Below are 24620 nucleotides of genomic sequence, written 5' to 3' on the forward strand. Positions count from 1 at the left end.
ATTTTGAAAACTTCAAGAAATTTAGATTATTTTTTACAGAGTTGTCCTAGTTGGAAGACATTTTAATTCAGGGTAAAGTACTATTATTTACTATTATTGATAAAGGAATTTTACCCTGAAATAAAATCTTTTTTACAAATTACTTACTCCAATAAATATTTAGAAAACAATTTTAACAGCACAACTTTAAAATGTCTATCAAATTAGCGCTAACAATCTTTTTATAGTAGGCTCATTCCAAATCTGCAGCCTCAGATTCATTTGGTTCTTAATCCCGGCCATGATTCTAAGTGACAATGTTTACCAACGAACAATATACTGCTACATTATTCTTCAAGATGTGTTTAATTATATATTTAACTGAAAAACTGCTGATCAACGTTTTAATTTAATCAGTTTATTTAAAGTTCTTTTGGTTTCCCATATAATTTACGAATCTTTTGGAAGTAATAATTTTAAAATAATTCATTTGCAAATGACACAAGATTATTACATAGTGGAAGGCTCATACCTTTTAACACAAAAAGATTATAATTTTTCACAATATGTGCATTTATGAGTTTTACAAGATAAACTGATCACAAATATTTTCATCTGCAAACGTGAAGACGCAAAAAAGCCTACTTTTAAATGCTTTTAAAAATCAGACAGTTGATTTTCTTAAAACTGTTCTACCATAAATTCAGTTTGGTAACCAGACATTACAACAAATCAACTTATTGTTGAAATTCGCATCTAGTTTTCACTATTAACTTTCTTGCAGCTTTCGTAAATTATGATGTAAATAACCTTAATTTCATGCTTAAAATTTTGGTTGGTATGTTTGTGATTGAGAACAGTTAAGCTGCTGCTTTAGACGTAACATCAGCAAGTCCTAAAATACAACATCTAAAGATTTTGAAAGAGAATAAATTTTCGCTTCCTCTCTCAGAGCATATACTCGGAAACTGCTGAAAATGCAACGTGTCAAAATTCTAATTTCAATTTTCAATAACGTTCTAAAGAAAACATATTTTGTTTGATTCCTAAACATCATTGAAAGGAATAAAGAACAACCAAAAATTATTTAAAACCTTTATTCTGCATAATCATCAACATATATAGTATGAAAACATTTTTCTACAATCGAGAGTCGTGTTTTAAAAGAATAGTTGTAGGTTCAAAGTACTTTAATAATTTCTTTTTTTACAATCTATCAGGCATCAAAGAAAATTGAAAATGTCTTTTTTTAAACTTAAAAATTGAATATGTACTAACTTAGATAACAAAACATAAAAGTAAATAAACTATATAAAAAAAAAGGCACAATAAACAAATATGTACAAATAATAGTAATAAATACATCTGTATACACATCAACAACAACATAACACTTAACAAAACAAGGATCAAGAATATACATATTTAAATAACTTTGTTATTTATATAAATAACTTTGATATTTATATAAAACTTTTTCTTTATAACTGTTTTTATAACAAACATTCAAATACAAATTTCCCTTATTAAAACCTGGAGCTATTTTAAAGGTGTTTGTAACCAGCATTTTAAAATTCAAATGTATTACAAAAGTGAATTTAGAAAATAATCTCAGACTAACAATTTTATTAAAATAACTTTATGAATTGCAAAGGGAAAAAACTTTAAATAACTTTAATAAACATAATTGAAAAAATGAAAAATGTATCAGAGACAACTTTTTGCAAGAATTATATACAAAATTCATAAAGGGATTTATCTATTATTGTTATTTTTTTCTGACAAGAAACATGTATATGCGAATGTCAACTAATGGTGGACGTTCAACCCACTCCATCACAAGACTTAACAATTTGCAGATTTCTTCATGACCATGCATAACTTCTGTTACATCGAAGCGAAATTCTGCATAAGAGGTATACATGCGGTACTTATCGTTTTCTTTGAAGTTTAATTCTTGTGTAAAATCTAAGTTTGGAAATATAAGACTCTCAACATACTGCTTGAGTTGAGGTTGTGAATTGTCAATAATCAGAAAGCAAGAACCTGAAGGAGCAGCATCAAATATGGCTTCAAATGATTTTCTTGCATTTAACTGGTTTTGAATTGCAGAGATGAACTTTACAAATGTTAAGATTTTTGACTATTAAAAAAAATAATTTCAAATTAAAAAGAAAAAAGTTTTAATACTTGAGCTTAGCATTTATTTACAACAGATATTATAAGGCAAAGTCAAATAGATAAAACCAACATTTTTATGCAAAGAGATTTAAACAAGAGCCTCAATATTCTTTTTACAGAAAATTTTTTTTTTGAACTCAATTTAAAGACAGTTACTATTATATACATTAAAAATAAATACTAATGATTTTACAATAAAATAAATTTGAGTGAGGCTAAAATAAAAAGGTCTTTCTCAAATGTCAAAAAAACTTGTCTATAATTTCATTTATTAATCAAACTAAAAATGATACCTAAAATAATGTAATGTTTCTTTTCCAAACATGATAAACATAAAAAATTGGAAGTTGTGACTCAAAATGTAACTAATTTAGTGTTCCCAACAAAAATAATATTTTAATCTAAATTAAAATTCTGTCTTAAAAATTTTAAATTAAATTAAAATAAATTAGCATTTTGTGAGGATAACATAGTAAAAAATTATAGATAGTGAAAATTTATGTAAAAATTAATTTACAAATCAAGTAAAGTTTGTTTGAAGCATATCAAGTAGTTGTAAATGACATTTGTTTGAAGCATATCAAGTAGTTGTAAATGACAATAGATAACCATACATTCCATATTGCCAGTCAAATAATCTTTGTTTAATTAATCTTAAATATCATCTTATATATCAGAGATACTATATACATTTTAATATGTATTTACACCAAAAGATTTGGTAAATTAATAAAAAATAAAAAGAAAGAAAGAAAAAATAAACTTACTTTTTTTATTGCTTCAATATGCTCACTTTTTAACTTCTTTTGGATATCAAAATGAAAGAAGTCATAGTCAATTCCCAGACCAAGTTTAAGTACACTTCTGGCATTGTGTGACCAGAAAGCACAGCTATCAAACAAATGATACTTTGAATTTTCAGGAAGAAAAGGATTTAAACCTAAAATTTCACTACCTGGACCACAGCCAAAACAACTCACATGAAATCTAAAAATTAGATTTTGCAAAAATAAGCTTTCTTATTAAATCTTTTGCAGTTTACAGCCATTCAAATTTTTTCTTTAAGAATCTCTTTGAAACTAATGTTTTTACTTATTTTTTTAGACTTCCAGCATTTTCTATAAAAATTTTCTATGAGCATAACTACATATTGACATAACAGAAAGTACATATTCTATAATAGATTAGCCAGCCTTTAGTGCATGCTTTTTTAACAAAAATAAACAAAAAGTCAGACTCCCCAAAAAATATCCTACATTTCAGATGATTGGCATCCATCAAATATTACGTTTAGAAGGTAATTAAACCTTCCTTCACTAATAATATCATAAACCATGCTAGCATGGACAGGAGTATACACAGCTGTGTATGCCCATCTACTTTCAGGGTCATGAAAGTTTGATAAACCACTTGATTGTAAAGAAAACATGTGTGTTGTAAATTGCATCTTCTTTTGGAGAACTTCATCCCAGATATCAACAGGAAGATTGATCAATTTAAGTTCTAACTCAGTTTTTGATCGTAGTAAAACTATTTCACTTTCAAGGACTCTGCACAGGATTTCACAAACATAATCTGAGAAAAATAATAATAATCTTATCCCATTTTGGTTTATCAATAACTTTTACTTAAAATTTATAAAAAATCAAACTGGAAAACATAAGCTTAAAAATTACCTTTCATTGTACACAAGATAGATACAGGTCCAACTCTGTCTGAGTTGAATTCTTCTGGCAGCAGTTTTTCAATAATACTTTCAACAGGAACCTTAAATGGTTTTGGTTTGACAGTATTTCCTACAACTGCATTTGCATATGTACAATTTCCAAAAAAATTCTCTGCCTGCTCCTCATTTACTGTTAAAGTTGATGTTAGTAATGGTTCCTTTGCAATTGCATTGAAATACCTTTCTTTTAAAGTCTGCCTATAAGATGCAACATCTTCTTGTAATCGGCACTCTAAACAAACAATTAATTTGTATAACTTTTGATCTTGATGCATATCTAAATCTCGAATGACACGACAAGCATTTTCACCATATGCTTGAGTGAATGCAGAGAATGAAAAAACATATTTGTATTGAAAGCATGAGTTGCACTGAAGTATACATTGACTAGCACAAAGATTATTGAGTTGTTTAAGAATATCTCGTGTTTCATTTATTGCAGTGCAATCAATGCAAGTTCTGTTTTTGGGCTTAGAATCAAACCATTCTGACAATGAAAACATGCAGAGTGGATTTCCCTTAGTGCAGCTTATACATTTTTGTATACGATAAAAAACACAGTCTAAGCAAATGCAAACTAGGTAATCTACTCTTGGAGATTTGATCTGTTCAAGTTGATCATTTAAATATTTTCCATGCTTTTTGTTGGTAAAAATATCATCAGTTTCAACAAAATGATAGCAATTAAAGCACCAATGACCATTTACACGATTTTGCAATATTGAATGAGATTTCTTTTGTGCATAAAAATTTGAAAGGCCAAGTGAACCCATTGACAATATTTTTTGGTCTAAATCAATTTTTAAAAATATTTTATAAAAAACATGTATGTATGTATGTATGTATGTATGTATGTATGTATGTATGTATGTATGTATGTATGTATGTATGTATGTATGTATACAGAATGAATAACAGAACATGCAGCTAAAACTATTTAATGTTATTATTTAAATACACTAACTTCAATTTTGTTGTTTTTAACTAAAGGTTACCTTAAAATCTTCAACCCTCTGTGACATAAAATATTCTTCATGTAAAGCTATTTACATATTAAATACGAACCTTGTGTTAAAGAAAAACATTCCACTATAACATGTATAGAACGCGATAAACATTAAAATCGGATGATGGACATTGTCTGTGGACCTATTAAAGTAAGAGACTTTTAAGTTTTTATAATTTAGCACTGATTACAGATTGTTTGCATTTTTAACTGGAAGAATATCATGCATTTCCTCCCTGACTTCTTTCTTACTATAAAATGAAGCTATAGATGATTACGATTCTCTTCATAAACGTTCTAATAGTATAGGGTGGAGCACAAAAAAGTGAAAACAAACTTTTTGTTTCAAATTATTTTATTAGCGAACTCCTTAGTGGTGAGAAAAGTAATTCTAAAAGAAATTAATTGGCAGAAATTAGCTTATAATGTGCACTTTAATTTATTTAGAGATTTTTTCCCGCCAGTTGAGACAGCGAGAGAAAGAAAGATTTTTGAAGAATAATTGTTTTTAAAATAAAGTTGAAAAAAGGAACCTTTTTCGAATCTTGACAAAAAGCACCTATATGGGTATTGAAATTTTTGTATTTTTAAGCTCAAATTTAATCGTCAAATCTCCGATTTTAAATTATCCATGTTCAGCGGCGTTACAACTACTCCACCCCTCCCCCCCCCCCCCCCTAAAGTTGGAGGGTTTTACGATTTAAGGGCTCCGTATAGAAAAAATTTTAAAAATTTTATCATTACCGATCACACAGCAGCTGAAGATTTTGACGCACTTTCACCATAAATGGTGTCATGCATTATTTTTAATCTTAAGGAAACCAAATACAAACAAAAATGTTTTTAAAACTTTTTTGATTAAGTTGTTAAATGCTGTATTTATAACGAGTAGCAAATAGTATGACGACGTTTTTCAAAGTTTTGTGCTAAGTCATTGTTCTTATTATACGCAAAAGATCCTACACGAAATTAGACTCTCAAAAAAAAAGTTCTCCGTGAAATGCTTTTGTTCTAAAAAAAAAAGATGTCTAAAGCAAATGCGAGTGTACTAGGTTAATCGATTGTTGAGAAAAATCGATAAATCTAGTACTCTCTTAATTTTAGATCTTTTTCCGTCAGGTTCTTAAACCAGATCACGATTCACACTGAAGGGAGTAACTAAAAAAGAATTGCGAACTTGCTTTTCGTACCATGTGAAAAAATTAAATCGCGATTCTCGTTCAATAAAACGTAGTGCTAGTGCTACAAACTGCGATCCGGTAAAAGCCTGTTTAGATGTTCCAGTTTATTGAGCAAAAATCACACACAAAAAATGCTTTGATGATAATAGAAAACAATCTGATCAGCAACAATTTACTATGCCGAAAATATTTTAATATATTAAATATATTTTGCTCGCGTATAAGTGCACGGCTGTAATTTAGCTGTGCAAAAATAATAAAATTTCTGCTGGGTTATGGAGACTTAAAAAGAAAATTGACTATTACTCAATACATATTTCGCATTGCATCTGCCCAAGCCTATCAACTTTAATATGTACGGGCCCTGATCATTTAGACAGGGGGAATTCTGCATCTCTTGTAACGGCAGATACTACATCTAAAGTATTTTTTTTACCTACTACCTCTTAAAAAAATCTAAAACGCATGATAAAGACAGTTCCGATGTGCAAAAACACTAAACATGTGTAAAAAAAATTTGCTTCAAACAAGATAACTGAAATTTACTTTGAGAAATCCAAGCAACCCTTAGTATTAATTTTTACTGGATTTTCCAAGTATTTGAGTTTGAAAACAACCACCTATATATAGCTAATATTTAAGTAATTAGCTGTTTATATGCGAGGTGGGGTGGAACGTTTGGAGGAATCTTTCTTTATCTCTTTCTATTATTTTTCAAATTGTCTAAATTAATCGAATTTCGTTTCTTTAACGATTAACTGAAAACTTTTTTTCTCATAATTTTAATCTATCTATTTGGGAATGCTTAAATAGAGTTATAAGAATTATTGAAAAAATTATTTTGAAAATTATTTTGAAAATTATTTGGAAAGTTATTTGGAAAATTATTTGGAAAATTATCTAAGGATTCGATATGAAAAAAACTTGGATTTTTCAACTTCTGCGCTGGAGCAAGTCATTTTATATGAGTTTAGCATCTTACAGTAGGTCGTTTTTTATTTACAATAGTGGATTTTTTTTATTTTGTAATATTTTTGTACAGTATTATATTTTTATTTAGATGATTTTTTGATAATACTTCAAGATTTAATTTTAAATTGCCTAAAATTATGCGAAAAATTTATAGACATAATGTATTTCACCTTTTTTTGTAAAAAGGTAGTTAATATCATTCTCTTTTCTATTAGAAGTTATTACAAATTTAGCAAAATCTTTTTGAGGTAACATTTTTACTTCCGGTTTAAAAATGATTTACCATAAGTTTCAGACAACGTATCAAAGTTAATTAACAATTAAAAATGAACAATTAACAACCAAGAAATAAATAATAGAAAATGACTGCAAAAAATGAAGCCCATTAAATTCTTTAACTAAATGTTTACAAATGAGAAAAATATATATTTGTTAAGTCAAATAAAACCTATAAAAGGTGAGAGTTGATGTTATGCATCATAAAAATAGATAAAGTATGCTAGTCAGTACGTTAGTTGTATCTTGTTTGACAAGCTCATAAATTTGATTTTATAACTATTATCTTTAATTTTGATCAAAAGCTGATGACAGTATTTGATCAAAATTAAAGATGATAGTTATAAAATCAAATTTATGAGCTTGTATTTCTATTAACAATCGAGATACTTAAGATATATTCCCAGGAGTAAACAAAAGCATTCATAAAAAGTTTGCTAAGAAATATAGATTTTTTTTACAAATATAAATAAATCGGCAAATAGTTACTTTTAGTTTTGCTTATTATCTCATTCGAGATAAATTGTTTATGTTAAGCTAACGTTTTGCGTTATTTTTTTAAAAAGTTGGTTGCTTAGATATTTCAAAGTTTTTAAATTGATAATGGCAAAAATTGCGCCTTCGGGTAAAAATGTTAAAAATTTATTTACCATTAGGCAATATTTATCATCAAACTGAAAAAAGAAAAACCAACTTTTGTTAACATCGATGCACAAGCCATTTTTAAACCTTTTTTAACGATAGGATTAAAATCAATTGGTGAGCAGAGTTGTTGAATAATATGGAGCATACTGAGCGAGAACTTTTCAACTAGAATAAGGTAATAGTGATTAAATAATTATCAAAAATAAATGCGAAATCCTTTTGCTACCTCCATTTAATTCAACGACGATTTTAAGGTGGTACCAGGGTAAAAAACGGATATTTTTGATAAAGTTTTGAAAAATACCAAAATTATTGTTTTGAATTCTTAAACCTATTTCAATATAAGTTTTGCAAAAAGTCAAAAATCTTCTTAATTTTAATCCAACTTGCCCTTTTTTTAAAGAGCGGTTTGGTTCTTGCTTCATAGCAACGAACAATGCTTTTTCTCCAATATCTCCTAAACCAAAAAAGCGATTAACTTCAAATTTTTGCTAAACAATGCTCAAGACGTTTGACTTCTCCTAAAATATTATTTTAAGCCATAAGTTGTACGTTGAAACCACTAAAATTGTTCTCAAAATAGAGCTCCTGAAGGACGGTAGTTAACTTTTTGTCAGTCTTCCTTCAGTTTAAATTGAGTTATAATTAAAGATTTTTTAGTGTTTTTATTTATTAAAGGGTTCTGCGAGCAGGTATAAGTCCACTAAATGAAGAAAGCAATTGCTGCAATTTTACACCATTCAAGTGTGCACGATGATCCTGAAAAACGACATCAGTATTGTCCTCGCACATCTGAAACTTGGTGTAAATTTCAAAGAAACAAAATTACTGGTAAAGTCTACAAAGATAAAATCAGTATTGACACAGCTGTCTCTGAGTTAAACCAGTATTTTCTTTTAAAGATCTTGGTTGCGATGAACATTTGAAAAAGTGTTTACATGGTGAAACTCAAAACGTTAACGAGTCTCATAATAATATTATTTGGACAAAATGCCCGAAACAAGTTTATGAAATTTATGTACTTTAGAAATGTCTCTAGCTTCTACTGTTATTAACTGTACTGATGTTGCTACAGGGCTACTTCCTGTTTTTATTAAACTAGGTGTAAATTGTGGTTTTTATACTAATGAGGGAAGTCAAAATAAAGATATTCATCGTGTTAAACAATCAGACCATATTACAGAAAACTGTGTTAAAAAAAGACGTAAAAAGCTCAGAGCCATGATAAAAGGGTATAATGGTAAAGATAAATTTGAAGAGGGAGAGACATATGGTTATGGCTATTATTAAATAGTTTATGTTACCATATAATTACAATATTTTACTTTTTAAAACTTTACTTTTTATCATGCTTTGGTTCCAAATTTCCCTTAATTTTTATATCTTAAATTTCTAATGTCAACCTGGTAAAATTAAAAATGTTTTAAAAAATTCTGTTTCATAGACAAGATTGTAAATACATTAAAGAAATCATATTCAAATTTTCAAATAGTTTTGACACTTTTTGAGTTAGTTATATTAGATGAAAGAATAGGCAGTTTTGGGGGTAAAATAACATTCATAATGCGCATAATTAAAGACGTCTTCACTAAAATTTTTTTTTGTACTGTTTTATATTTTTTTTGCTCATTAATAGAAAAGAGCTAAAGTCTATTTAATAGTTTTCAATTTTTTGTTAAGAAGTTGCCTTTACCCTGGTACCACCTTAATATCATCGCTTCAAAATAATCCAAAGCTAACATTTTAATTTAAATGACTACTCTTTTTAAACTATTTGCATATTTATTTTGGTGTTTTGATAAGAATATTTCTCGTCACAACACTAAAAAAAAAACTAAACATCTAGAAACTTTAATTTAAAATGTACATAAAAAAGCTTCTTAAGTAACCCGTTCCAATGGGGAAATATTAGATGCTGTGTTTATCTAGAAACATTACTGTGTATATATTTTGTATTCAAAATTTCTCGCCCAAAACCAAATTCGTACATTTTTATAGTATTAACTAGTGATAACCCAAACATGAATTTTTTCATCTAATAAATGAAAAAGCCAAATTTGTTGCATCACAGTTTTGACACGGTTTCCTTCAAACTATATTTCATAAATTCTTTAGCAATAGATCAAAGTGTTAATATTCAGCATCAATCAGTTACATTATACTTTAATGTAACTTATTGCAACTTATGGAACAAATTCCTCTACATACCTTATATGCACTTTCTTAAGATAAAATTTATTTGCATTATGTTCTTCTACAGTTTTCTTATCTCTTTTTTAAAATATATTGTCTCTTTTTTAAAATCTATTGTCTAATTTTATTTGAAATGTCAATTTTAAATTTAGTTATGCACTTTTTATACCTGATTTGGTGATCGCGTTTTATTACTGACTTTACTTGCAATATGTGTTTTGTGATATTCTTATGACACCGGTATTGATATTGACTAAGCTAAACCAGTACTTTTAACACTAGGTGCTTGCTTTACGCGCCATTATCGGACAACTTTTTAATAAACATTCAACTCACCCAATATTGTCTTGTTGCCATAGTGATGAATAATTTTCTAAATGGTCGATTGCCCTTTTTATGAAGTAAAGAGAAAGACCAACTGAAAATGAGATCAAACATTTTAACATATTAGTTCGTATTAGAATTTGATAATTTCCTAAAGTAAATAATATCTAGATTTACTACTTAAAATAGGTGACCAGGCGTTTCCTCCAAATCGTTGACACGATGAACAACATTGAAAAGTGCTCCAAATCAGAAATATCCTTAGGTCATACGCTTTTAGGAAACTGGTTTGAAGAGGTAAGAATATATATATATATATATATATATATATATATATATATATATATATATATATATATATATATATATGTGTGTGTGTGTGTGTGTGTGTGTGTGTGTGTGTGTGTGTGTGTGTGTGTGTGTGTGTGTGTGTGTGTGTGTGTGTGTGTGTGTGTGTGTGTGTGTGTGTGTGTGTGTGTGTATATATATATATGTGTGTGTGTGTGTGTATGTATGTATGTATGTATGTATGTATGTATGTATGTATGTATGTATCTATGTATCTATGTATCTATGTATCTATGTATCTATGTATCTATGTATCTATGTATGTATGTATGTATGTATGTATGTATGTATGTATGTATGTATGTATGTATGTATGTATGTATGTATGTATGTATGTATGTATGTATGTATGTATGTATGTATGTATGTATGTATGTATGTATGTATCTATGTATCTATGTATGTATGTATCTATGTATCTATGTATGTATGTATCTATGTATCTATGTATCTATGTATCTATGTATCTATGTATGTATGTATGTATGTATGTATGTATGTATGTATGTATGTATGTATGTATGTATGTATGTATGTATGTATGTATGTATGTATGTATGTATGTATGTATGTATGTATGTATGTATGTATGTATGTATGTATGTATGTATGTATGTATGTATGTATCTATGTATCTATGTATGTATGTATCTATGTATCTATGTATGTATGTATCTATGTATCTATGTATCTATGTATCTATGTATCTATGTATCTATGTATCTATGTATCTATGTATCTATGTATCTATGTATGTATGTATGTATGTATGTATGTATGTATGTATGTATGTATGTATGTATGTATGTATGTATGTATGTATGTATGTATGTATGTATGTATGTATGTATGTATGTATGTATGTATGTATGTATGTATGTATGTATGTATGTATGTGTATGTATCTATGTATCTATGTATCTATGTATGTATGTATCTATGTATGTATGTATCTATGTATGTATGTTCCAGCGCCAGGTTGCACACATTGATAAAGAACAGTCCATTAAAGATCGTCAAGTAAGAGGGCATTATGTAAGTACCATTTTCTTTATCTAATTTAAATTTATGGGGAATGATAATTTTTTCATCTGAAACTATATAAATGCTTTATTTATATAAGTATTATGAAATAAAAATATTTATGTAAGTAAAGCAATTGATATTTATGTTAATAAAAGTCTGTATATTTTCTCATATTTTATTATCCAACATTTAGTAAAATACTTTGTAAAAGCACCATAAATTGATGCAGATAACTTTATGTCTAGTTTCTAATACAGGACATGAAGGATGGGTGAATGCAATCCAAACAAGGTTCAAATACCCAAACACTTTTTAAAAGACATTTAAAAATTCAGTAAATTTACTGTCTTGTTCTACCACCATTTTTTTTCAACATTACTGATCCCACAAAAGATGATAAGAATCATGAATCATTGGATTGAAGATGATGGCACAATATTCATGATTTTGAGTCCAGAGCTAGCAGCTCTCACATTTTTCATATGATTTTACATTCTTCAAAACAACAAAAAATCAAATTTCTTGCTATTCCTATTGACACCTAGTTAAAAAATGTTTTTAATCATGGTTATTTTAAATTTAATTAAAAATTTAGTTTAGATCAATTAAATTACTTTAACTTAACATTTTAAAAACCCTGCCACAAAACAAAAATAATAAAAAAAAGTTTTGTTACAATGTTTTATTTTGTAAACAATACAAGAAAACATTTGTCATTTGGAATTATGACCAATTTTCATAAAATTAATGTCTTTTTTTAATTTTTAAAGTTGATAGTTATTAAGCTCTGTAAAGTTGCTTGTTTAAATATTCAGACATGCTTTTCAATGATACAAAAACATTTAATAAATTTAAAAATTTAACTTACTGAATACTGCTTTAATTGAAATTTTTATTTAATTTGTTGTAAATAATGTATGTAAGTTCACATTTCAATTACATTTCCAAGAAAATTATTCAGAACAGGAATATGTAGATTTTACAAGTCCCTCTGAAACCTCTAAATCTTTTTTAAATGTGCTGAAATTTTTTATATGTTAAACTACTGTTGTAAAGGAATGATTAAATAGTAGGGATTTGATTATTTTATCTCATTTTTCTAGTACACTCATATGTATGTATGTATGTATGTATATATATATATATATATATATATATATATATATATATATATATATATATATATATATATATATATATATATATATAATGCATACATCATTCACACCAAAGAATACGCTTTTAAAATTATAAATGGTTGTTAGAACATTTCTTTGTTAAAGGGTATTCTTATTCAAAGTGAAGCACCATTGGAATCTTTATCTGCATCTAATAATGAATCTTTAAGAGAAAAAGAATACATGAATATTATTCCTAAAAGATTTGGCAAAAGACGAGAAATGAAAGAGAAGGAGCTTTTTGATAAATTTAGGTAATCAATTTTATTAACTATATCTCCATCCAATCTTTGTTTATAAATGTACTTAACTTAAATCTTCAGTAAAAATTAGGTTTGTCATACTTTTTCTTTAGGTGACTATATGCTACGTAACTCTTATAGATATGTATCTTTTCTTGTAGTGTTGAAGTTCATTCACAGTTTCATCCTTCACTGCCTCCTGTTGAGTATAAAACAACAACGATGAGTGATTTTACTAAAGGTAAAATCAATTTAACATTTAAAAATATTTTTTAAAGTCCTTCTAAACTAATATTGGTTAAATTAATATTAGTTGTTCTGTATAGACTAACTAAATTTTGAAGCAGAAGTTTCTTGTTGTTTAATTTTTTTATATAGATTTTGTACCTGATGATAGAGTACCTGTTCAGGTAAGTATTATTTATATTACTACCTAAGTGTTTGCTAATGTGTGTACCTTTTATTTAAAACATTGAAAACAACTATTAGATGCAACACTGCAAGTTAAGATTTTTAACTGTGTAATGCAACCATTTTTATGATGTAGTAAAAATTGTTTATGATGTAATTTCTAGAAATTAAGTTCAGTCTAATAAATTTAAAAAGTTAACTTTTTGTTCTAGTAAAAGTTTATTTCACTTCTAAATTTGTTTAATAAAATACACCTGTACAAAGTATTATAGAGGAAAGTTACAGAAAATAGATCGGTCTATAAGATGGAATTTCAAAGGCTGCATCTTATGATTTTAGCCTAAATTAATCTTTTATTTAAGGTTTTTTTTTTTTTGAGCTTATTTTTCAAGAATTCATTAGATATGTGAGAAGGGAAAATGAGAAAATTATAAACATCATCTTTAAGTTTTTACCCAGATCAAACATATAACATTTGATCGAAGAAAAGAGCGAATTAACCAAAATACCAGGTGAACACACATGTTCAATTACATGAAAAATGAATATGTTCCACCGTTAATGTTTAAAACTGTTTTTACAAATACGACTAGAAATACAATGGGATGAGTTTAATTAGTAAAGTTCTTGAAAGTTCTGTAGCCATTCTGAGACAAAGACTAATCAAAAGAAAACTAGTAAAACCTGCTTTAGAGTACCATGACTCAGAAGTTGAAAAATAAATCTTCTCAGAAAAAGAAAAATAAATCTATTGTCTGTATGAGAATTAGAAAAACATCTGCAGATAGAAAAGGAACGAGAAAATCTTGAGAGTTTTTAGTGGAGATTTTATGAAGATTTTTTTTAGAGAGTTTTTGAGAATGTATTAAGAAAGAGTTTTTGGAGAATTTTTATTTTTGGATTTTAGAAAATAGTTTTAAGAGATTTTGAGAAAATCTCCTAATACGAGAATCTTATGAGAAAAGAATTTTTGGAAATTTTTAAGGAGAATCTTATGAGAAAAGAATTTTTGGAGATTTTCAAAAGAATCTTATGAGAAAAGAATTTTTAGAGATTTTAAAAAGAATCTTAAAAGAGAAAAAATTTTGGATATTTTAAAGGGAATTTCAAAGAAGAATTTATGGAAATTTTAAAAAGAAACTTATGAGAGGAGTTGGTAAAAAAAGATATTTGAGTGACTTTAAATATGCGTCATTATCTGTATTAATGTATTGTTATTTGAGTAAGTTAGTATTTAAAGAATATATATATTGATGAGAAATAGTTGAGAATATTTGTTAAGAAAAATAAGTAAGAGAAGAAAAACCAGTGGTAAGTATTATTATTTTTGTATTCATTTCGATTAAGGTAATATTATTATTACTATAATTGTTGTTGAAAAGATTCATGCTCCTTTCACGCTTCTATCTGCGCTAGAAGCGTGAAAGGATCATGAATCTTTTTAAAACCCCGTCCATCACACTTAGTGGTGAAAATCACATAAAAATACATTATTATCATGAAAGTGCAACTGCAAGTGCAACATTTGTACATTATAAATGCATGTTAATACAATCATTGATTTTGTTTGCAGCCATACAATTAACATCCACTATCAGTGAACAAACTGCTCCGTTTCCGGAGGCAATAATGCAACCATTGGATTCAAAAGCAATCTACTTGTGGCTTAGCAAATAATCATCTATTTTTGTTATACCTTTAGAATTAATTATAACTGATGTACGTGAAACATGTTGTGCAATAATCTTAACAATTACATCCTTGTCACTATGGTCACTTTAGCTGTTTCCGATTTAAACAGCACCTACTATAACTGAGGTTTATAGAAAACAAAGATAATTTAAAATATCAAACGCGTCTAAAATGATCCTCTACGTTTGATAATTAAGTGAAAATTCTTGCAGAATTGTTGACAAGATGTCAATCTTATTGATGAAATTTATGGACATTTTTAAGGGTGGACTTTAAAAAAAAAAGGAAGATAGGTTTATAGAATTTCTTCTGTCTTGTAAAACCTTCCCTTAGTTGCTGATCATTGACACAAATATCGTCTGTATTTTTGAAAATAAGTTTTCTGAGGTTTATTTAATTATACTTTATTTTTAGCAACATGATTTGACCCGAGATCAACCTGCCTCATATTGGAGTGAAAATCGAGCCGTTGTCCATGTGAGCTTTTTTTCACTTCAAATTGATTTTTATTTTGTTTATCATTGCCTTATTTTCCATAAAATTGTTTAGCGTAAAAAATATGGCGTACTTTTAAAAATAAGGTGGAATTTTAGCTAAATTATTTAAAGTTCTTATTATTTTTTTAAGCTGTTTTTTACCAATTTTTTTGTTAATGCTATCAGACGTATTCTAAATTTCTTAACTAACTCTCCCTATATTGTATTTAATTATTTGTGTGAATCCATGTAAACACAAAAAAACACTAAAGTGAAAAAGTTATATGTATGAAATCAAAAAAGCGTCAAAATATTTTAAGGCTATTTTAGTGTTTACCGTGAAACCTATGCGTTAGTATCCCATTTGAATAATATCGGACACGCAATGCCACGAAATCAGTAATTATTACAAAGGATTGTTGTAAATGAACTGAATTTCATATACGGCGATGTCATGTTGTAGATACTTTCTTTTAAATAGTTAATAAGGACATTGTTTTTTTTAAAGGGCGTAACATCAAACAACTCATTTCGAAAGAACTGCTCATTCAGCACTGCAAATATAAAAACTCAACCACGATGAGGTTTGTTTGGATGCAGAGAAATCTTTTTTTTTTTTAGTATGAAGCCCTATCTTTAAGCAAATCATTTTTTTCTACGCAGCGATAATTCTAAACTTGCAGAACTCTTAAAAGATTTAGCGATATCTGTTTAATCGCTGCTGAATAAAAAAAATCCTCGATACAGATATGAGTATAAAATTCTTATTTTCTTTTAAATATCTATATGACGTAATGATTTCTATACGGATAAAATCAAGTAGTTGGAGAAAGTGTAAAATCTGCATATTATGGTATAAACAAAGAATATTGCTGCAGAAGAAGAAATTGATTTTACATCGAAAAAAGTTTTTGCTCATTTAAGAAATCGAGTTTTCATGTAATTTCGTCTAACACATCTGAAAATTTACTGCTTATCTGATTATTTTAACTGAACAGTAAAAAAAAAAAGAAAATTGAATTCGTTGTGCTCTCAAAACATACTCCTCTTGAAAACATGCAGTTTTTCATAAATTTTGATTATTATATATAGAAAGAATGTAACTTATTAATGACTAAAAGTTATAAAGCTGAATGGTTTTTGCAAGTGTGGGAAATACCCTATAAAAATTTATCATTTACGTCATCACTTATTGTTATAGTGAGTCACCATCCTTGACCAAGATACATTTATCTGATAATAAAATTGAATAAAGCATTAGAAGAAAATAGTAATCTTCTGAGGTTAAATTAGACTGTATGTTAGATCTTTTTACATGTATTTTGGTGTTATGTTTTTTAAGATGCAGCGATATAAATATATATTTTAAAAGTTATTTAATACGTTTTTCTTTTAAATTAAATAAAAGAAAAACGTATTAAATAACTTTTAAAACCATACAACAACTATTGTCGTGTTTGAAACCTGTAGCACAACTCACATTTTCTAATTATTGGCCACCCATTTAACCATTTAATAGCCATGTTAATTAAAAGCATTTTTTAAGTTACTGTTACTATTTCTTTTGGATATTTTTAAGATATAAATTGTAATATTTTAACTAACAATGTTATTACAAAAATAATTTGCAAATTATGTCAATTTTGTAAAGTTAGCCATTTCTTAAATAACATTTTTTGTATATTTATATTAGGCTATAAATCTAGATTATCTAGATATATTTATATACATTTTTTTAATTTAGCATTTATGAATAATTTATTTTTACTGTACCTCCACACTTAATACCAAAAGATAAATCAGTAAAATCACTTCAATCCTTTAATACTATTTATGCACCAGTTTGTTCAAAATCGGGTGTTATTGAAACTGGGTGGACAAAAAAAGGATTAGGATATCTATGGTTTACAAACAACTTTTTGCCAAACATTAGTAACAACAGGCCACAGGTACAAATGGTTGATGATTCTCACGACTCAGTGGAACTATTTCTATTGCTATTGAAAATGATTAGCGATGCCTACACATTGTTACCACTGGTTAAAACCATTAGGCTGTACTATATTTGACCCTCTGAAAACTTACTACAATGTTAATTATCAGGATTTAATGAATAACAGTCAAAAATTCAAACTTCTGTGGATTATTCAAAAAAGCTTGTGATAAAGCATTCACAGCCGATAACATTGTATATGGGTTTTGAGCATGTGGTTTATAGTCATATCATCTGTCTGCCATTCCAAATGAAGCTTAGTTACCTTGTTCAGTTTTTTCTGTATACCAGCTATTAGACATTAAGGAATTACGTGAATCAAGTTTTTAGTAATGCGAAAATGACACCATAAATTCTCAACCTGAAGTAGCAGAAGCTGAAGTTGCTGAAAAACAAATGGAGCCTAATCCAATTTCTACTTCTATTAATGATGCTAAGGAAACTGTCAGTATCTTGTCTGAACCAGAAGTTTCAAAAAAAAGATTTAGAATAACGTACTACTTTAACTTCTGTTCTCATAACGGTTATAATAATTCAGAGAATTTGTATATAGCATACAAAGATTTAAAATATAACAGTTTTTAATTAGTGATTTAACATGAAATGAAGTTGTTGCTCAAACAGTGTCAACTAAAAACGTTACCCATTCTAGCCGAAGAGCAAATAAAAGTGTTATTCTAGTTTGATATGTGTTGAAACTAGTCCAGTAAAAAGTACAACTGACAATGATAGTGATATACGATACTATACGATACTCCTATACGATAATTTTCATGTTTTTAAGTCAAAAGATAATAAACGAACTATTCAAAAGTATTTTGTCCTTACTTCTCCTAAAGATATTCAAGTTAAAAACTTAAATTAAAAACTTAAAGCAACAAAAAGCAAAAAAAATGAGATCAAGAAAGCAACAAGATAGGGAATTGAAAAACTAATTTAGAAAGATTTTGTTGTTAAAATGTTGTGATTTATATAATAAAATTTATGTAAAGTTTTTGTCTTTTAGGATTTTTGTGTGTTATGACTAATAAAAATCTGTCAATAATAACCTTTAAGAAGACCCCTTTATAATATAACTAGCTAATTAATTCTCTTAAATGTTTTGCTGGTATTAAGTTAAATTATTAATTTCTGTTTAGTACCGGCCCTTAACTTACAGTTTTGCTGGCTCGTAATAAGTCAACCCAGCTATTAATTTGTACATATTTAAGTTCTAAATTCATATGTACTTTTTTGTTTATTTTAATTATATTGGCAAAAATGATAAAAAGTAGGTAGAGAAAATGGCCCTTGTTTTAAAAAACCAAAAAAACTTTAACTGCAAGTAAATTGCAATCTATAATAATTTTGTAAAAAATTTTGCGCTCACTAATTGGTCAGTTTGCCCTATAAAAGAAATACTTTCTTGAAATATTTACTGTTCCTGCCCCTAACATCTCAAAACCTTAGAAGAAGGAAACTTTCCCTCTTTAGATCCGCTGATTTTCAAAATAGTGCTTAAACAATCAGTATTTGTAAAGACGTCTGAAGTTTAGGTTTTTACTTCAGCTGCTCAATTTAAGCCATGGTCTAGTTTGATAATTATTATACCACGAATATGAAAGAAACGAGAAAAAAGAAAAAACGGCCAAACAAACGCAAAATATCAAAGAAACATTTTTTCATTTTTGTACATTTTTTCTACCTACCGTGGTGTGACCACTGATCTCTATAATAACTGGATAGCGCAACTCCGAGCAAAACTTCTTATTTTTTGACGCCAAAATCGCCATATTGGAAATTTTGATATTAGAGATGCGCTATCGAGTTATTATAGAGATCAGTGGGTGTGACCTAACAAAGTCCCATACTTCAAGAAAGTCCTAATTTAAGAAATGACAAATTTCTTATATATAAAATAATTATTTGGGGAAAATAACTTATTTATTTTAACTAGATATCTAATTGGTTAAAATAGTTAATTTTTTTTCTCTAAATGCTTATTTTATATATACGAAATTTGTCATTTATTAAATTAGGACTTTCTTAAAGCATAGAACTTTGTTAGTTCACTCCTCGGTAATTCTGTGACAACACGTATTCTAAATTTTGTGCGTATGACTGTAGCGCAGATGTGATAGAACTAAACTAGTACATGCCCATTTCAACACATTCCCTTCTTTATTTCTAAATTCTATGACGAGTGGTTTTTTAGGGTGCCTGGGTGTTTGGGGTGCATTCACCTGTAAGCGAAAAATATTTCTTAAGCATTCAATCGAAATACTTTTTTGTTTTAAGTTTTGCTTGAAAGAATAAGCACTCATTTCCAAATGATTTATTAAATAATTCCCCGGTGGCTCGGTCATTTATGGTAATTAACTAAAAAATTATGAATCCATCTAAAACTACTGGCAAAGTTCTGAGTCAAGAATTATTTCACTGTTTGTTGTCTGGTAAATTTGTTAGGTTTTCTGTAATTTTAACGAGAAAGTTAAAACCAAGTTAATGAAAAATTTATGAAAAATTTAACCAAGTTAATGAAAGTTAATGAAAAATTTCGAAAAGAGTCAAAAGGCAGAAAATTGAACACCTTGAATGAATCTAAAAAAAAATGAACTTCAATGATAATGAACCGTTAAATCCCAAATATGATAAACTATAAAATTAGAGACCGCCGATTCGTTACTGTTTATCGGTTCGCGGACTGTGCACCGAATTATCTGTGCTAAACGATTCAAATGACTTACGGATTGATTTGAACCGAAAATAATGTATCGGAAAAAAATTCGTTAAAATCTTTTTGTATTATTTTTATTTCCCAAAGTATCGAATCGGATTGCAATTCGCTAGTGGTTCGTAAATTAGTTTTCAGATTATTAATCCGAAAAATTTAGAAAAGTCGGATTGACTTTTTGCGGATTTTACGAACCGAATCGGCGGTTCCTATATAAAACTAATTACGAATAATTTTTTTACAAACCAATATAATATTTCCAGAACACACATTTTACATTTGAAACGTGATCTGCAAAAACCATGTCGCTTTTTTTTTACTGTTTCATTTTATTGCAAAAAATGTTCCTAATGTATCTATGATATTCTGTAAAAATCAGACATGCGCCGTTGTACCTTACGTTATCAATAAATACGTGATTTTCACGTGTCCTGTAAAAATAATTCGAGTGTTGCACATGTGTTGTTTTTACAGACCACTTGCGGATTTATTTCACATGTTGCGGTAACATTGAGTGCTTGTTAATTGACATTTCATATTTTGTCAAAATAGTTGTATTAAAGTTGTTGCTGAGTGACGTTGCGTGAAGTTTAAATCATTTTCGATAGTAGTAATATAATGGATATTGACAGAGAAAATAAAAAAGGGAAAAGGCGTGATTACATAAAACACACCAAATTAAGAGGGCTCGCACATAAAAACCACGTCAATAAAGATGGTCCAGAACGATCTAATGGTCCTAACTGTAAGTGCAGATTGCGTTGTTACAGCAAAGTGCCGTTGCAAATGCGTATCAATATTATTGAACGAATAAATGCGCTTGACTCTAAAAATGAACAAGATGTTTATTTAAGTGGATTGTTGGTCTGCTAAGAAAATAATCCGAAGAAGAAATTTAAATACAAAGAGTTCTACAGATGATCCCTTAAGAAAAAAGTCATTCGATTATTGAACTCCAGGGGAAAAAATGATGATCTGCAAATCAGGGTTTATATCATTACATGGAATAGCACCAAATCGACTTCGAAGATTGACAGATTTGAAGGTTTGTGATAAAACACCAGTAGATATGAAAGCGAAAAAACGAATTTCTAATGCAATACCAGGTGAAGTTTGTATAAAATTATTTGACCATATTAGCTCGTATGATGTGAAGATTAGTTATTATTCCGGAAAAACAATAAAGTATCTGTATGCACAGTTGAATAAAAAGACGTTGTACGATGCTTTTTTTGTGATAAACATCCATGAATAAGAGTTTCATATGTTTTCTTCAGGAGAGGAGAATTTTAAAGAAAATTTTAATTTACGCTTTGGCCGCCCCAAAATAGATATTTGCAGTAAATGCGAAGAATTAGACTGCAAAATTAAGTTACCTGTATTGTAAAAATTTTACCAAGAAATGAAAGCATTAAAAGAAAACACAGATTATTCAACTTCTGTAGTCTTTAGATTGCGAAATTTGCCGCTTCCAAACATTCCAAACATTTCCTGTTCAGGAAATATTTTATATGAGGCATCTATTGGTTTTTATTTTTTGCATCCATATTATTAAAAACGATAGAGCAAATGTCTACATATAGCATGAAGGACACGGGAGAAAGTCTTCGGACGAAGTTTGCACATTTTTGTTTCATTATATAACAAACGAATTGCAACCAACAGTAAAGAACCTTATTTTGTTTAGTGATTCATGTGGCGGACTGAACAAAAACTACACATTAATAAGATTTTTAAGGAATTTATCAGATAACAAGGTCTTCGAAAACATCACGCATTACTTTCCAATCAGGGGTCATTCATTTTTACCCTGCGATTGAGGCTTTGGAAATATAAAAGGGTTGCTTCGTCGATTCAATCGATCTTACACTCCTAAGTAATATGCGGAGCTCATCACGAGAGCAAGTAAACTGAATAAATTTTCTTTTAAGATGATCGATCGTAAGATGATCGATGCCACAATTATTCTCTCCATTAAGGTGGCCGAAAAAGTATTAAAAAAACAGAAATTCTCTGGAAAACCTCTAGAAGAGGCATCCCAAAAAATCAATGATTTCCCTTCCAAATATTAAAAATTTTCCAGTAGGGCTACAAAGCGACCAATGTGGGGAAAATACAAACAGGGTGGATAAATGGTTTTACCATAAATAATTTGAGCAAAATAAATTTACCATAAATAATTTGAGCTTTTTCAACAGAAAAGGCATCCGTCAGACAAAGTGCCTATAAAAAGTAAAAAACTCCCGATTTAAAAAAACTCGAAAAATATATTATTGAGTACGAAGACTTTTATAGTAATATTTTCAATTGGCCAACTACCGAAGCAGAATACGGTCCTACGGACGTTGAAGAGTTGAATTTGTATACTTTATATTTTGTTTCATTCTTTATTACTTTCTTGTTACCATTTCCATACCTCTATTTTCAATAATAAGCTTGTTAAGTGCTAAATATTGTTGTATTTTTCTTTGAAGTTAGTGATGTTCAGCAAAAACCACGTTATAAAAAAAGTGAATAAAATATAAAATGTAATATAACAATAATAATAAACTTGGTTGCAACCAGGACTATCGAGGCCTCTAAAATAAAATAAAATCTGTAGCAATTTGCTTTAAGTTAAGAAAAAGAAATAGACAGGTTTTTCTTAATTTATCGAAAACATGGATTTTTTGATGTATGTGGTTTTTGTAGATCACGATTCATTTTATAGATGTTAGCATCCTTCTTAACTTGAAATAGAAATCTTATTAATTTATAATTTTATTTTGCATCATTTCTATAAAACGTCTTATTCTCTGCTGAGCAGTGGGGTTATCAGACGTGGGCAATCATCGTTTTCTAACTACTATAAGAAACATTTTTCAATCGCATCCTGCAAGTTGCTTAATTGTCATGGAGATAATTGGCTGAAAGCCCAGTCCCTAGTAAGATCTTTAAATCTTCCTAGTCCGTAGATTTTTTCAATTTTTATGCATGTGCGCCATCAATGAAAATGTATTTAAATACACCTAGGATCTTTTTAAATGGGAAATGTCTTACAATTTATCAATATAGTTTTAAGATATTTTTATTTCTTATCACAAATTGTTAAGTTAGATCTTGAACCCTGACGCCATTCTTTAAAACATGATTTTCTACGTCATTTGGTGAAACTTTTGTGCGTTGTTTCAGTCCCCCGCAAAGTGGGAAAGGATTTAGCATATCAGTCAAAATTGAAGCATATTTAGCATATCAGTCAAAATTGAATTGAAGAGTTCTTACTGTGCACTTTATTTGCCATCAACACAATTACTCTAATAAAAAAAGAGTGCAAAACTTTTTCATGTATATTATTATAATATATATATTTTCATATATACATTAGTTTTATGTGTATAGTTTTAGTTCCCAATATTCATTTTATTTCAGAAAATATTTGTAAAGAATGAAAAATTTACCCGTGCAAAAGTTTGGGAAAATAATTATTAAAAAAATATTATAAAATAATTATATTTGTTTCGTTTGTTATGAAAATTTTCCAATAGTTTTAACATATTTTCAAATGAAACAACTTTAAAATAAAGAATGTTAGAAATAAAAACAACCCTGTGAAATATTTAATTACTAAAGCAGTCAACCAAAAACATCTTAAACATGTAAAATAAACATCAAGGCAAACAAGAAAGAGTTCCCCTAAAAGATTTGTTTATTCCAACTGTTCTAACTAAACAAAAAGTGGCAAAGTAGCATCTCAGTTAAATCTGTCTTAACTTTGTTGAGTAGTAAATAAATTTCGACGTGAGGGAAATGTTGAAAGTAAGAAACTTTTAGAAAGACCGTGGATCATCAGAAAAAGTGACGGTAGACAACTCGTTAACTTGTCCGAAACTGATCATAAACAGAGCACAGAAACTGATCATAAATAGAGCACAGAAACTTTAAATTGCGAAATGTTTGTGATTTATAATGTAATTAATAATTTCTGAAGTAAAAAAGACGAAATATGCTTACTTGTAGTTCAACCGAACATCAATATTAAGACTATCTATTAGCTTTAATTCCATTTAATCTAAGATTAT

At 28.2% G+C, this 24620-nt stretch overlaps 2 protein-coding genes across 15 annotated transcripts in view; one reads left to right on the top strand and one right to left on the bottom strand.

The window, feature by feature from the left end:
• Positions 1 to 1682: 1682 nt before the first annotated feature.
• Positions 1683 to 10778, bottom strand: LOC145187992 (uncharacterized). 10 transcript variants are annotated; one of them, XM_090089126.1, is made up of 7 exons: positions 10664 to 10778; positions 10496 to 10577; positions 4882 to 5035; positions 3837 to 4676; positions 3417 to 3735; positions 2928 to 3147; positions 1683 to 2122 (listed from the first exon to the last, which is right to left on the bottom strand). In XM_090089126.1, exons 4-7 carry the CDS (start codon positions 4657 to 4659, stop codon positions 1748 to 1750), a joined length of 1737 nt encoding a protein of 578 aa, XP_089945252.1. In that variant the 5' UTR covers positions 4660 to 4676; positions 4882 to 5035; positions 10496 to 10577; positions 10664 to 10778; the 3' UTR covers positions 1683 to 1747. The 10 variants fall into 10 exon arrangements, with proteins under 10 accessions (XP_089945252.1, XP_089945273.1, XP_089945262.1 ...); XM_090089147.1 differs by lacking the exon at positions 10664 to 10778 and having other exon boundaries at positions 3837 to 4118; positions 4952 to 5035; positions 10496 to 10602; XM_090089136.1 differs by lacking the exon at positions 10664 to 10778 and having other exon boundaries at positions 4952 to 5035; positions 10496 to 10602.
• Positions 7917 to 24620, top strand: part of LOC149893234 (sperm-associated antigen 8-like) — a 28059-nt gene continuing 11355 nt past the window's right edge. For 2 of the 5 annotated variants that reach the window (XM_090089166.1, XM_090089169.1), the window contains exons 1-7: positions 10528 to 10780; positions 11804 to 11866; positions 13141 to 13289; positions 13439 to 13518; positions 13656 to 13687; positions 15795 to 15857; positions 16365 to 16440. In XM_090089166.1, the coding sequence (XP_089945292.1) occupies positions 10706 to 10780; positions 11804 to 11866; positions 13141 to 13289; positions 13439 to 13518; positions 13656 to 13687; positions 15795 to 15857; positions 16365 to 16439 (537 nt within the window). In that variant the 5' untranslated portion in view covers positions 10528 to 10705 and the 3' untranslated portion in view covers position 16440. Of the gene's footprint in view, positions 7947 to 7990; positions 8142 to 10527; positions 10781 to 11803; positions 11867 to 13140; positions 13290 to 13438; positions 13519 to 13655; positions 13688 to 15794; positions 15858 to 16364; positions 16872 to 17600; positions 22729 to 24620 lie in introns of those variants that run through there. The other 3 variants (XM_090089172.1, XM_090089160.1, XM_090089156.1) reach the window with 3 other exon arrangements.

The sequence above is a fragment of the Hydra viridissima genome, unplaced genomic scaffold (assembly GCF_058129835.1).
Source record: "Hydra viridissima isolate aposymbiotic clone 2 unplaced genomic scaffold, HvirCarnegie_v1 scaffold_1, whole genome shotgun sequence".
Taxonomy (NCBI): Eukaryota; Metazoa; Cnidaria; class Hydrozoa; order Anthoathecata; family Hydridae; genus Hydra; species Hydra viridissima.

What these genes read in the sequence shown, in the direction of transcription:
- LOC145187992 (XM_080064540.2), bottom strand. Translation starts at nt 4,809, where the DNA reads ATGTTCTGTTATTCATTCTGTATACATACATACATACATACATACATA. An exon ending in TATCTTGTGTACAATGAAAG is followed by an intron (nt 3,736 to 3,836) that starts GTAATTTTTAAG and finishes TATTTTTCTCAG; the next exon opens with ATTATGTTTGTGAAATCCTG. An exon ending in ATATTGAAGCAATAAAAAAA is followed by an intron (nt 2,123 to 2,927) that starts GTAAGTTTATTT and finishes TTTTTTTAATAG; the next exon opens with TCAAAAATCTTAACATTTGT.